This window comes from Camellia sinensis, chromosome 1, assembly GCF_055761805.1.
Source record: "Camellia sinensis isolate YWXY chromosome 1, ASM5576180v1, whole genome shotgun sequence".
NCBI classification, from domain to species: Eukaryota; Viridiplantae; Streptophyta; class Magnoliopsida; order Ericales; family Theaceae; genus Camellia; species Camellia sinensis.
The window spans coordinates 48,091,169-48,107,279 of NC_138961.1; the positions used below are offsets into that span (position 1 = coordinate 48,091,169).

General features: G+C 28.5%; 2 protein-coding genes across 2 annotated transcripts; one reads left to right on the plus strand and one right to left on the minus strand.

The window, feature by feature from the left end:
* Positions 1 to 201: 201 nt before the first annotated feature.
* Positions 202 to 9,209, minus strand: LOC145794362 (uncharacterized). Its single transcript, XM_082876987.1, has 8 exons — positions 8,759 to 9,209; positions 2,096 to 2,139; positions 1,952 to 1,975; positions 1,793 to 1,870; positions 1,614 to 1,703; positions 632 to 810; positions 443 to 524; positions 202 to 354 (listed from the first exon to the last, which is right to left on the minus strand). The coding sequence occupies exons 2-8, from the start codon at positions 2,120 to 2,122 to the stop codon at positions 208 to 210; spliced, it is 627 nt and encodes a 208-aa protein (XP_082733113.1). The 5' UTR covers positions 2,123 to 2,139; positions 8,759 to 9,209; the 3' UTR covers positions 202 to 207.
* Positions 9,210 to 12,980: 3,771 nt separating this feature from the next.
* Positions 12,981 to 14,514, plus strand: LOC114263326 (LOB domain-containing protein 12). The gene is made up of 2 exons (XM_028203833.2): positions 12,981 to 13,369; positions 13,958 to 14,514. Exons 1-2 carry the CDS (start codon positions 13,214 to 13,216, stop codon positions 14,306 to 14,308), a joined length of 507 nt encoding a protein of 168 aa, XP_028059634.2. The 5' UTR covers positions 12,981 to 13,213; the 3' UTR covers positions 14,309 to 14,514.
* Positions 14,515 to 16,111: the final 1,597 nt, after the last annotated feature.

Below are 16,111 nucleotides of genomic sequence, written 5' to 3' on the forward strand. Positions count from 1 at the left end.
ACCAAGTGTTAACTTGGAAAGCTGTAAGCCCGTAGGGCATTTTGTTATGAGGTTAACATGTAATACTTATGTCTTGGAATTCTAATGAATGAAAGGAATGCGGTTAGTCTAAATGTAAATGCATGTCTTATCTGATGGGTTTATTGTTATTATTTTGAGGGCGTTACAAACATAATACAATAAATTCATTTTATACACTCATATATTTTAACTATTCAAAATTTTGATTAGTTTTGCATCATATTTTAAAAAAAGAATATATACCACATGACATGCATTTGTCATTCTCTTGCCGGAAGGAGCCATCTTTTCTTTTCCTTTAGACATTGGGTTGACATTTTCTTTATCTTTTGCCTAACAAATATAAATAAAATATTGAAAAGATTAAAAAAATCTTATATAAATAAAATACATATAATGTTTGACTTGATTTTGTACTTACCACACGAACACGGATAACATTAAGGTCGTGCTCATCACGGATGACCACACCAACATTTCTACATGGAGTTGTAGGAGGAGGCCTACAGAAATAGATTGTGAAAAAAATTAAAATCTATATAATAAAGCGGTAATAGTAAGAGTAAAAAATTAAAGATTGTCTTGGGTAAAAAATTCTTTTTATTTTTACCAATTTGGTGTTAAAGAAGGTTGTCTTGGGTTAATACATTCCTTCGATCTTTCTCTTTCTCGTTCTCGTCGCAGGCGTTGTCCCAATTGGTATGCAGAACATGGCTTTTGATTTTTTTCACGTTCTCGCCGTGCACGTTGGGCCAATGCAGCTTTTGATAACACATTATCATTGTGTGCCTAAAATAAGAATATTATATAAGAAGGTGCATAAAATGTGAATATTAACTAACTTTTTCTCTTCACTCGGTTAAGTTGTTAGTCATATAAGAACCAATGCATGTATTTATGAAATTTAAAAAGGAAGGGAAAAATAATTTGAAAACACATTAAGCACACAAAACTGCAAACTCACTATGCACGCACTTATTGGTTTTAAGACACTACCCATCTCTTTACAAAATGTACGTTAAAAAGGTAAATATTAGATCATTGGGTATATAAAATGTGAATATTAGCGTGTAATGTCTTGTACTTTCCTTTTCTCTCTTCTTGTTGTTTCTGTTATATTAAAATACATTTTTGTCTTTTTCTTCTTTCCTTAAGAACTTCTTATAAGAAAAATAAAAATTAAAAAAAAATTATATTATGTAGTTTCCTTTTCATCACATATTTGTTCTTTCTTCTTATTTTCCTTTTTCGTTTTCTTCTATTATATTTTTATTATGCTATGTTGTAGATGCAACATATTGTACAAATGCAACATATTGTACAAATGCAACATATTTTTATCATACAAATAGACAAACATATTAAAAATTCAAATTAATGTTCATACAAATGCATTAGCATATTGTACAAATGCTTACTTTAACATGCTTCAGAAAAACATTTCACATTCAATAAAAAGAATTGAATAAATTTTTGAAAAAGAAACTTTTGAAAAATATACATAAAAAATAGTATATGACACTACGCAATTCCTAAAAAAATCTATATAATATTCGAAAAAGAAACTTTTAAAAATTGTTGAGAAACCATACCATGGGATGTGCATTTTCCTTTCCTTTGCCATAAGGAATAGCTTTTTTTGTTTCCTTTAATATTGCTTTGTCTTTTTCCTTTGCCTTTGCCTGTAAAAAATAAGTAGAATATATTTATAAATTATTTTTAAAATGATAAAAAAATACATGTCCAATGTTCAAGTGACTTTTATGCTTACCTCATGAATGCGAATAGTATTAAGGTCACGCTCATCGCGAATAACAACATTAACATTTCTTTCTTGAAGAAATCGAACCTATACATACAAAAACTTTAGAGTAATAAATAAAACTTCATACACATAAATAAGAAAATTAGTAAAGAGAGGAGATATTACGGTTCGGTGTAAGTCCCCATCCACCTATAAAGCATGAGGAAAAAAATAATTAGAACAGTGATGTTGTCCATAACTGTTGTACTTAAATTTATTAGAGAGGTACTTAAATTTATATTAAGAGAAAAAAGAAGAAAAAAAACTTACTTGACCAAAAATAGTGATATTGTTCATAACTGTTGTACTTCAACCTAAAAATTTTAGACACAAAGAAACAAAAAATTAGCAATAATAAAAGTTAACATGGATTTCATTGGCAATGAAATGTTATTTCCAAATATGTTGCTACCAAATCGAATAATAAAATTCAAAATTTTATTTAAATAAATAGCTGTCATGAATAGAAAATACTTAACGGGTTACAATCAAGAGGAAAAAAAAATAAAAATAAGAGCAAAATTAGAAGGGTACAATTTAGAAAAAGGTACGTGCCTTCTCTATTTAGAAAAATAAAAATACTCGGTGAATTTAGAAGGGTACAATAAGAGCAAAAATAAAAATAAACTTCTAAGAAAAAGAAAAAGGTCAACAGATACCAGAGGCACGTGCCTTCTCTATTTAGAAGGGTACAATTTTTTTAAATTTTTTTTTTTATAACAAAATGTTAATACATTTGTTTGGGTTAAGTTAAATACTCGGTGAATTTGATTCAAAACAAAAATCCTTATGATAAATACTTGCGTTAAGTTAAATACTTGTAAGTTTAATACATTTTTTTTTTATGAAGACAACTAAAGTAATACGCACACACATAAGGATTGACCAAAATTATATTCCCTTAAAAAGATGCAAAAAAAAAAAACATAGAATGTTAAATGAAAAATAGAATATTACACATAGAATAGTCTATGTTGTGTTCATGAAGAATATTATGTTGAGTTTATACCAACATAGAATACTATACTCCCATAAATGTTAAAAAAAAAAAAAAACATAAACTCTCTCGCCATATTACACATAAATGTTAAAATGCCAAGTCTTTCAAATTTTTCTTTTAATTGGGAACTCTAGATATTCACAAAAAAATTAAATGAAAAATATTTATCATCTATACATTAGAATTACACAGCAAATAAATATTACATTTGAATGGTACAACTAAATAAATATATTACACAGCAAATAAAATGTTAAATAAAATTTTCTGAGTGTTAGTTTAATTTTTTTGTTGCAGGAAGATCAACTAAATAAATCACCCTTACTTTCTTTTTAAATAGCTCCAAACAAACAATCCCTTCCCCCTCCCCCTCTCTCTCTCTACATTCTTTGCGAAACCCATAATCAAACTCACATTTTCTGACCAACATTTAGAATAGATGTTTTTTAACAGTCACATTAAAATGATAAATTAAAAATGGAGCACAATAAAATGGTCTAAATTTGAACTTTTCTCTTTGTTAACTGACTTCAATTTTATAAAGATGAAATTAAAATCAAAATCACACAGCAAATATATTACATTTGAATGGTACAACCAAATAAATATATTACACAGCAAATAAAATGTTAAATAATTTTTTTTGAGTGTGAGTTTAATTTTTTTGTTGCAGGAAGATCAACTAAATAAATCACCCTTAATTTTTTTTTAAAACTAAAGTTATTGTATACTAAATCTATATACTAAAGCACATCAGTATAATGTAGGCATTCAACTCATCTTGGTAATGAAAAAAAGAAAAGAAGCAGAAATATGTGATATTCTACCAAATTGCTATCAAAATGCTAGCACATATTATGTCTATGATACCAAGAACCCTTTTATTTACTCTCCATTTGATACTGTCAAGTGTATTAAGGGCCTGAAATGCAGAAAAATTTGTAGAGTAATTCCAATTTCAAGTGTAAACATAACAAATTGGTTAGACCAACTCCCCGAAGCTATTTGAAATGAAAATCATCCAAAAGCACACAACCCATTTAAAAAATAAAACCCATCAAGTATTAATTCAAATTCAAAACCTTTTAAAAAATTAAATCCATTTAAGAAACATAATGTTAAGATTAAATTGGATAAATTACATTTTAATCTACATTATAAATTACATTAAACTGGATAAATCTATTATTGCAGATTAATCTATTATTGCAGATTAATCTATCTATTATTGTAAAACATTTACAAATGATAATATTAAATTTTTTTTAAATAAATCGTAAACTAAAAGCAAATTGAATAATTTAATTCCCAATGGAAGCCAATTTTCTATGAGTGGGGGTTTGCGGAAAAGAGGGAGAAGTGTGGAGCAAAAAAGTGTGAAAGAAGTGTGGAGCAAAGAAGTGTGGAGCCAATTGCTCCACACCACCAATTTTCTATGAGTGGGGGTTTGCGAAATTTTTTTTAAGATCTATGTGTAAAATCAAATAGAGAGAGGAGCACTAAAGATCTTTGCAATTTTCTTATTTGTATAATCAATTTTACTCCCCAAAATTACTATATGTGAGAAAAAGATTTCAGTCAACATTATTACAATGAGCACACAACAGGTTCTAATTTCTTATTTGAAGTCCTTTGCTGTTCCAATTCTACGTGCACTGAACATATAAAGCTGATCAAGAAGGCTTATTCTTTCCAATTTTGGCTACTTGTATTTCAAGCATCTCCTTAAATATAGCTAGCTATGAGACCTAGGATGGTTTTGAGTGGATACTATCATGAGCTAAATTTATATTAAAGAACTGGTAGTTTTGGGTCCAAAATATAAAAATACCATATGGAGGTGGAGTGTGATCATAAAAAGGGAAAACATTATGGAGTAAACAAACAAATCAAATTAAGTAAACAAACAAATCAAATTTTTTAAAACTGAATTTATACACAATTTGTATACAGAATCTTTTTATATAATACACCTAATATTTTCTTAGTTGATGATTCAAATTATTATTATTATTATTAGCGAATAAAGATCAAATACACCCATATTGTAATAAAGATCAAATCACATGGTGCATTGTAGCTAAGGGGTTGGGTGACTCATCATGTTTATTACCTACATGATTTTCTCGGTAAATTAACAAATCTTAGGAAATTAATAAAAAATAACACACATTAATGATTATTTTTTCTCTCTCTCAATTTACTTAACAATGGTGAGACCCTAGACTATTTTAAAAAGATAATTAAAAGTCATCTTTTAACTTTTAATGCATTTTGAATCATATAATCTCTCACAACATAAAAATAAAAAATATTGTCAAATGTCATAAAAAATGTCATATTTTTTAAAAAACAACATAAAAATAAAAAATAAAAAATGAAAATCTAACTTTTAATCATCTTCTCAAAAGAACTTTCCATAAATATTGTCAAATGTCATTTTGAAACCACTGAACTTTCAAGCTCACTAAAAGAGTTGTCCTCCAACTTCTGAATCTTTTGGATGGTGAATATCAAAGTGAAAGGAAAGCATTTGAGTAACCAAAAAAAGGAAAAGCAAAGCAAAAACTTACCACTATTTGCAGTAACAAAAATAAACAGGTGTAATGCTGGATAAATCTAACATACTTTATTTCACTAATCCCTCAAACTTATTTCAAAATACATAAATATCAAAACCGAAATCATACAAACCCATTTCAAAATCAAAACCAAAATCATTCAAACCCATTTCAAAATCAAAATTAAAACTGAAACCATGTCATTAAAACCGAAATCATGTTTTCAAATATCATGTTTTCAAATAATATCATGTTATTGAAATTCTGAAATTAACATGAGTTATTAACATGATTTATTAATTGTCCATGAGTTATTGAAATTCAATTTCCTTTATTTTAGCATGAGTTATTAACATGAGTGATTTAACAGGAAATCAACACCTTACACACCATGTATCGAGCAACAATTGTATTTATACCCTTAACACTAAATTGAATAAAAAAAATATTACACACCATCTAGAAGAGAAAAATCTACCGATGATTGTTTAATTACTTACCAAGTCAACGTGTATTGTTTTATTCATTGTTTAATTACTAATTTTATTATTGGTGCTTTTTTCACTTGCATTGTGAAAGGAAAGCACAAAATAAACTCACTTGTAAAAATAATTGAACAATTTAGCAAATATAATAAACGTATGTTCATCCAACTTCAAAGTGGAAAAAAAAAAAAAACACTTTAAGGCAGACTATACAATAAGTGACACTTAAAAAAAAGAAACTCACTTGTTATATGCCAGCCCACCAAAGTGGCTCATACACTATACTTTTATATCTATACTTCTATCCTATCTATCTATCTATGGTATGAACACTTTTGTTACAATTTTTCTCATTTCTAAACTGTCCTTCTATAACTGTAATTGTCAAATTCAAACAAACCTATGAATTCTTTTAATATTTTATATATATGGGAAACCATCTAACCTAATACCAGTGGTGATAGACTCAGATAACACACAATCAATCAGTAAAGAAACATAGATGGGTCATCAAAATCACCATTACACTTACAAAGTGGACAACACTTTCTTGACAGAACATAAATATAATACCATAGATAGATAAATATAATACCAGTGGTCAACACTTTCCTGTTTTTTTTTCATGGCATGCTAAACAATAATGACTAATTAATCTATCTATGGAAAAGAATAAGCAAAGTGATGATCAACACTTTCCAGAGCAAAGTGATGATCTAACATAAATATGATAGAACATAAATATGACAGAGCAAAGTGATGATCAACACTTTCCAGATTTTCAAATTATATATAAAATTGACAGAACATAAATATAATCTATATAAAATTACACACAATAATTACACACAAAATTATTATATATAAAATTCTGAAACACAGATTTTCAAAAATAAACTCTGCATTTTAGTAAATAAACTCTGCATTTCCATACAAATTTTCCACACAAATAAACTCTGCATTTTAGTATATAAACACAAATTTTCCACTCAAATTGTTATTAAATAAACTCTGAGAATTTGCTAATTTACTACCCTTTTGTTTGGCAGATTTGGGCTAATATGATGAATTGGTGGGATGTTCAGGGTGCTATACCAAGTTTGGTGGATCAACTATTGGTTTGGTGGGTTGGAGGGATGATGAAGAAGATGGAGTGGAAGATCTGGAGTGATGTTCCGTTAGTTGTACTGTGGTCTGTCTGGAAGCATCGAAATGAATGAGCTGCAAATCCAAATCTGAGTGAGCTTTGTGAGTTGATTAAGATTAGGATTGCTTTGTGGATGAGTGCTTTGCTTTCCGTTAGTTGTATTGTGGTCTGTTCCGTTATTTTCATTCTAAGACAAATCAGGAAGTGCTTGGGGAATTGGCAAATAGTTAAGATAAATCAGGTAAACTCTGAAACACAGATTTTCAATATAAATCAGAGTTTAAATCTGAAAATCTGATTTTAAAATCTATAAATCTGAAAATCAGATTTTCAAATCTATAAACTCTAATTAATAACATTTATCTGATTTATATTGAAAATCTGAAAATCTATAAACTCTAATTAATAACATTTATCTGATTTATAACTATATTTTAATCTTAAATTATAACTACATTTTTCATGTGTGTTTCAACGCAAGCAACGCTCCACAATCATAATGCAAAATTTAAAAGTAAATATATAAAAATTTCAATAATTTAACAATTATATATTTCGCTAATACAAACTAAATAATTCAATTTAAAAGCAATATTCAAATATAAAGTTTAGAGAAATTCTATTCATCAATATTCAAAGCCATGTACATGTGCAGGATCCATATCTATTGTAGTTATTAATTAGAGTCTATAATGAGTTTAGAGAAATTCTATTATTAATTAGAGTCTTTTTTAGAAATCTATAAAAAGCGAATGCTTCAGATCAATATTCAAAGCCATGTAATATAAATCAACTGATTGAATGTATGAATATAAATTAGAGTCTATAAATCTAATTAATAACTACAAATAGACTCTAATCCAGTTTCAACTGATTGAATGTATGAATAGATTTATAAAAAATCTATATTCTCACACATAGTGAATGAAAATAACGGAACAGAGTTGGGTGTACATGTATCTATTGTAGTTATTAATAGATCCAAAAAATCTATATATCTCACACAATGTGTGTGAGAATATAGATTCTATTCATCTATATTCTCACACAAATCCAAATCTCACACAGTTGGGTGTACAGAGTTGGCTGCTGGGCTAGTGCATGACTGCTAAAAAATCTATATTCTCACACAAATCCAAATCTCACACACAGAGTCTATATAAATCTATATATCTCACACACAGAGTCTATAAATCTATAAATCTATATTGAATCTATAAATGTATCTATTGTAGTTATTAATTAGAGTCTATAAATCTATTCATCAATTAAACAATCTATAAATCAGATTTCAGATTATAAATTATAAACAATCTATAAATCAGATTTCAGATTATAAATTATAAACAATCTGTAGTCTATAAATCAGATTTCAGATTTCAAACAATAATATCTCGTGCATACGCTAGTAGTTGTTTATAATCTATAGATTTCACCTTTGGAACGGGCATATAGATTATAAACAAAGGTGAAATCTGATTACCAATCACGGGCATACACGGGCATACACCAGATTTCAAACAATCTATAGATTATAAACAATCTATAAATCAGATTATAAACAATCTATAAATTATAAACAATGGAAGCCATAGCTATAGATGAATGAATGTTATGGTTTAAGTCTGGTGCTCTATTTAGTTCTGTATGAAAAATGTTCAACGGCTAACTCTGCAAACCATAGCACTTTCTTAAAACAGGGCACTTTCTTAAAACAGGAAATAGTGAGAGTGAACTAACCCAGCAGCCAATAAGCAAAGTGATGATCTAACCCAGATGTCGAGCCGGAGTGATGAACTAACCCAGCAGCCGATGAACTAACCCAGCAGCCGAAGTGATGTCGAGCCGGAGTGAACAATGGTGAGAGTGGAACGGTGTAAGCTCTGATGAAGGCTCTGTGTAAGCTCTGATGAAGACTCTAATGAAGGCTGTGTGTAAGCTCTGTGTAAGCTCTGAGATTTTCAAAAAAAATCAGAAGAAGAACGGAGAGGAATAGAGAGGGAAGGTGGGTAGACAGAGGGTAGATGGGGAGGCAAATCAGATACAGAGGTCAGATACTGAGAGAGGAGTGGAGAAACAGCCATGTTGGGCGGGAATTTCTGTTTTCTGTATAACCTCAGCCATTGGATAGATATTACAATTGATCTAGACCATTGGATCAAATGTATCTCACACACATTTTTGACATAAATTCAAAATCCCTCTTGCCTTATTATATAGATAAATATAAGATTAAATATGTATATATAACACATTATATATATATATATATATAAAATTAAATATCACGTTAAATTAATTGAATACCACATTAAATTCTCATGTAGTCACACAATTAATAAAACCAAAGATAAAATAAAATAATAATAATAAATAATGACTTACGAAAAATTAGGATTGCTACAAATATTCTAACATATCGGTTGTTTTGAAAAGATGGTTAAAAATTAATTTTTTTTGGCTTTTTTTGAAAAAACATGTAAAAAATATGAGAGATGATATGACTTAAAATGAGTTAAAGTTGAGAAGTAGCTAAGTAGCTACTAACTCACTTCCCAAAAGAGCCTTTTGTCACAAAAATAGTTCTATTGGCACTAAAATTTTGAAATCTTTCCATCGATAGGTTGCTGAAGCGTAGTGAGGGGACATGTGAGATGGCTTTTTGAAGAAAGACAGAAATCACAGGAAAAATTCAAATTGAAAGATAGTTAGTTGTTGCCAAGAGTAAGGGATGGAAGACCAAGTCAAATAGAAAATCTGTCAAAACGATTCCTAACATAAAGAGATAAAGGTGCAAAGGAGTAGAAGATCAAGGAGGATCATGGAGGATAACTGCATTGAGGGATGATCAAGGAAGTATAAAATGAGGACTTGAAGAATGACAGGATCATCAATCAAACTACTCACACGATATTAGCTTCTAATTAAGAGCAGTCAAATTAGCAACTTTATGAGTAGATTAGTAATAGTCTTTTCTTTTTTTTCTTTTTTTTGCATTTCTTCTGCCGATTGTTATATTTTTCAATTCTTTATTCTTGTTTAAGTTCATGCAACTTATAGCAAGTGACAATTTATTTGAATAATACATATTCTTATCTGTTTTGTTTCTTCTTTATTTAATTACCTCTAAGGAAGTCCTTAATCTATTTGAGGCAAAGACTTCAACCACAAGTCTGATCTTTTTGTGTTTGTGTGAAAATTAATTTAAATCCATCAATTAATCACTGTTGACTACACTTAAACCAAATTTTTACTTAACAAGTTTGTAATATTTTATCATACTGTGCACAACATAATAATTTGTAACTTTTACTTTAAAGTGTAAACCATAGATTCATCTATTCATAACTTTTAATACAATGTAATGTAATACTTATAATATATCCTTTTTTTTAAGAAGCATACACAACAAATTTCTCCTAAAAATTTTGATAGTTCAAACCAAGATTTTTTATTCTTAAACAATAAAGATACAATAACCATATTTGTATATCATAAAAGGAAAATTCTAATATGGATATCCTTAAAAAGGATATACCATATGCATCCCTAGTTATATCATTTTCTTCCCTAGTTATGACAATTTTCTTATTTAGTTATGACATTATTTTAGTTATGACTCATGAGATATGTAGTTATGTCTCGTGTTGTATTTAGTTATAACAACAAAAAAACAAATTTAGTTATGACTCAGAAAATATAAAATTATGATATTTTATTTTTTTAATTATAAGGTGTATATAAGGTGTGTACCAGTCTTTCCCATCATAAAAATTGCTTATAATCGTATGTATTATCATTGCATTGACTTAAAAAGCCCCATCACTCATGTAGGTTACTAATGTGGTGACTCATGAAATAATAAATACTTTATAGCACACAAATATGATCATTTTCAAATTGTAGAATGTTACATATAAACAAATGTATTAGGGCATGTTTGGTTATCTTTTGAAACTATTTTCAGATTTTTTTTTTTTGGAAAAAATAGAAACTAATTTAATAAAAATAAATATCAAAAAGATATTTTTAAATTTTTAAATTTTTAAAAATTATTTCTATTCTTCCAAATGATAAAAGAGAAAAGAAAAATACTAGAGATACTAACAAAATTGCCAATAAATCTATCAAATCACTCATATAAGTGTGGGACCCACATTCATGTAGGATTCACACCCATGTGAGTGTGTGGTAGGTTTTTTGGTAAAAAGTTTGATGTCTCTAACATTGTTGACGAGAAAATTGGTGATAAATCTATATTTCCACCGCTATAAGCTATTAAGGACAATGGTGGATTTATTGGGGACATAAGGACATTTGTTGGAAATTTGTTAGTCAAAAAGACATTTGTTGATCAAAAGGACTTTACCACATATCTGTTAAAATTTTTATTTAACTTTTCTGTTCAAATATTTTTTTTATTTGTTCAAATTCACCGAGCTTATTTTTTCCTATCTGTTGAAATTCACAAAGCCCATTTTTCTTATCTATTTGAATTCACCAAGTTTTGTTTTTCCTATCTGTTTAATTTTTTATTATATCTATTCAAATTCTGATACATACACACATATATATCTAGAGAGAGGAGATTGAGAGGTCTTATCTGTTAAAATCATTTTTTTAATCTATTCAAAACCCAATTCTCTCTATCTCTCTTTCTACAAACCCACTATCTGTTGAAAGAGAAAATCAAATCTGAGATCACACAGAGACATCTATTTAAGGAATGATATCAAAACTCAACAAACATTGTTCCAAATCTACCATTCCCACAATACTCAACAAATATATTCTAGATCTGAGACCACAAAAAAAGAAAATCCTGAAAGTACAACGATGAAAGAAACATCTGCTCTTTCTTTTACTATCATTTTCCTCATCTTCTCCTTCATCTACCTCCTTTATCATTCGTGCTTCTCATGACGCATAAGACGTCGACGACGGCACATCCGTCAATGGCGTGCTAAGGGAAACCTATGATGAGGTGAGGTGACAAAGGATGATAGATCGTGACACCTTGAAACGTCCCGTAGTAATACTGTTGTGATGCCGAGGACTGTTGCTGATCGTCGACTTCGATGGCGAAGCCTTTGTTCTTCCCTCCTTCACTTATTTGTGTGTGTGTGTGTGTGTGTGTGTGAGGTTAGGGTTTCAAGAATGACAATGAGAGAGAAACAATGGGTGTGAAACAAAGATGTGAGAGAGAGAGAGGGAGAAAGAGAAATGAAGTTAATTTGAACAGATAGAGAAAGAAAGATGGAAGAGAGAGAGAGAGAGAGAAGTTTGATTAGATAAAGATGCGTGGATCCAAAAAGCGCGTGGACTATCCTTATAGACATTAGACTATCCTTATAGACCCAACAAAAAGATGTATAAATCTACAGATATACAAGTCTATAAATAAGACCTATTGCCTGAGCACCCAAGATAAAATTATATAAAAATATTAATAATAATTTTTTTTTCCTTTTTTTTCACTAAATTCATTTTTAGTTTTTCAATTTTTTTTTTCTTCTGATAACAGATTTTAAAAATCAAACCAAACAGAGTCTGAATTTTTTTTACCACTAGACACGAAGCAATGTATTACACATATCTATATATTAATATGAACGCATATAATGGTGTAAGAAAATTTAGTGGAAATTTTGTTTTTGAAGATGATGTTGAAAATGGTAACAGATTATAAAAATCAAATCAAACCAAACAGAGTCTGAATTTTTTTTACCACTAGACACGAAGCAATGTGTTACACAAATCTATTTATTAATATGAACGTATATAATGGTGTAAGAAAATTTAGTGGAAATTTTGTTTTTGAAGATGATGTTGAAAATGGTAACAATTGAGTGAACTTGGTGACTTGGTCCACATGTCCTCCCAAATGATTCCAAACCTTACAAAACACACACTACCAAATGACATAAATAAAGTTCTTTCTTTCTCATATCAGACATTATAAGTAATCATATCAAATTAATTATTAATTTACTATTAATGTTTTGTCATTTTCCTAAATATTTAACAATAATTTTGTCGATCTAATGTACACTAATAAACTAGTTCCCACATGTTAACACCTACTATAAATTTCCACACTCCAACCCCATTCCCCACAACTCTACAAGCTCTTGAGCTCTCTCTTCTCGCTTTTTGTCTCACCAACTTTCTCCAGAGAATTTTCCTGAGAAAAAAATGGCTGGAAATTCACCTTGTGCTTCCTGCAAAATGCTGCGGCGTCGATGTGCCAAGGATTGCATCTTTGCTCCTTACTTCCCTTCTCATGACCCCCATAAATTCGCCATTGTTCACAAGATCTTCGGTGCTAGCAATGTCAGCAAAATGTTGCAGGTCTCTCTCTCTCTCTCTCTCTCTCTGAATCATATACATGTCTTGTACACATTTACACATCATACATATATCAGTGGTTAATTTCACTTTTTTTTTTCCCACCATTAAAACTATCAATTTCATCAACTTAGTTTATAGAGTTTTAAATTTTAGTTCATGTGATCTAATTGTTAGATTAATGTTATATAGTGTGAGTATGAAAATAAATGATTTGAATAAACTATTTCCCCTGTCATTGTGAAATAGAGAGTAGAAAAATGAGTGTTTTGTTATTTGCTTTAATTTGTTCAAATTTTAAAATAATTTTTTGACCTATTAAATTAGGTTTTATCGGTTACTCATTTAGGTAACTGTTTCCAATAGAACCATTTTAGCTAAAAAATAAAAATAAAAATGGAAACTAAATAGATGGAATTAAAATTTTAAAGATAAAATTAAGAAAAAAATGATTAGAATTACAGAGATAAAAGTAAAATTAACTTCATTAATCAATAAATCTATTGCTCATCGTTATTAATCTAATTTATAATAATGATACTGTCACATCATTCTGAAAGTTGTTTCTGTATAAAAATTCCGATGATATAGGAGATTCCGGTTCATCAGAGAGCAGATGCAGTGAGCAGCTTAGTATACGAAGCGAGTGCAAGAACAAGAGACCCTGTTTATGGCTGCGTGGGAGTGATTTCACACCTTCAAAACCAGGTGGCTCAGCTAAAAATGCAGCTCGCGGTGGCTCAAGCCGAGATGCTCTGCATCCATATGCAGCATGAGCCGGCCATACCGGCTCCAGAGTCGTTTGACCGAGCCGACAAATCTTTTCTTCTCCAAAACAACCTCCCACAGTGCCTCAATTTTGTCTCTTCTACTAGCAATGTAATTCAGGACTCTCTCAAGAGTGAGTCCTTGCTTGGACATCATGACATGGTTTCTTATTAGTGAAAGGAAAAAAAAAAATTTATTTTTAGTCATTTCTAATCATTTTGATGATATTGATGATGATGATGATGAACCTAGCATCTGCAAACAAGGATAAATATTGATGGGGTCAACTCTAGCTAGCATGTGAGGCATGTAAGTGAAATAGTGTTTTTCTTTCTAAGTTATTAAACAAATTAATGAAGGTTACATGTTGGTTATGTTAATTAAGCTATGTTCCTTCAATTCAAGGGTTGGTGCCGTTCTAAACTATTCTGTAATTGATTTTTATAAAATATTTTAATACATAAACACTTTTTTACTACTCTTATAAAGAAATAGAGATAGTCAATCCCACATGAACTAATTAATGTGGATCTCATTAACTACCTTTTAATGATAAGAAAATACTATTTAAAATTTACTTAGGCTTCGTTTGGGAAGAATGGATTAGGTGAGTTTGGAACTATTTTAGTCACAAAAAGACAGAATAAACTTATTAGTGCAATAAGACAAAACATTACATCCAACCCATAATCATTACATTATTTCTCTCACAAAAAGTTAAAAAAGCTAAAAAGTCCTTTCCAAATGATACTTTTTAGCCCTAGGCTAAAATAACCAAAAAACCAACTCACTTTTCAAACGAACCCTTACATTAAGGTAAGTTGCTTTTTTTGTTTTGTTACTTGCCACACTAGATTATTTCTAAAAATTTTATGAAACTTTTCTTAATATTTCTTTCATAAAACTTTACGTTACTCAACATTTGCTTTTTAATTATCTAAAATAAAGTCTAGATGCGGCTCAAGACTTGCAAACTCTATTGGCTCCGTTTGGTTTAGTTTTGGATTTATAATTTGAGTGTAGAGTTGTCATTTAAGTGTGGAATTGTGAATTAAGTTTTAAAAAGAGAAAAATTATTTGGTTATAAGTTGTGAAAAGAGTTTTGAAAATAATTTTTGAATTTTAAATTTTGAATTTTGAAAAGAGTTTTGAGTTTTGAAAAGAGTTTTCAGGTGTATTTTCAGTTTTGAATTTTTGAATTTTGAAATTTTTTGGATTTATTTTTTTAAAATATTAAAAAATGTTTAAGAATTTTTTATTTTAAATATTTAATTTTATTTAAATTTTTTATTTTAAATTTTAACCAAACATATAACTCAAAACTCAATCAAAAACTATTTTCAAAATTCATAATCAAATACATAATTTGAAACTCTATACTAGTTTCAAAACTCCACAATCAAATTGTAACAAAACACATAACAAAAAAAAAATTAAAATATTTACAAATACATTTATAAAATAAAATAAATATTATATATTTAAAACAAAAAAATAAAATGTTTCAATATTTAAATTTTTTTTACAGCACACAAATGTATGAAATATAGTGCACATTAAAATAAATAAATATTTAAAATATTAAATATTAAATATTTACCCTAAAAAAATAAAATTAAGAAAAATTTTAAACATTTTAAAGAAAGAAATCCAAAAAAATTCAAAATATAACTCAAAACTTAAAATATAACTCAATTCAAAACTCATAACCAAACAAATTTTCTTTTTTCAAAACTCAACTCAAAACTCAAAACTCAAAAAATAATTTTAAAAAAAAATTGATTTTTTTTTTTTAAAGTAAAGTTTTGAAAATAATTTGATTTTGAGTTTTAAATAGGCTATGTTTGGCATAGGCTTTTTTTTGGGGGGGCTATTTTAGCCACAAAAAGACAAAATAAACTAGAAATCTAATAAGATAAAATGTTACATCCAAATCATAATCATTTTTTTTCTCATAAAATTCAAAAAAATCAAAAA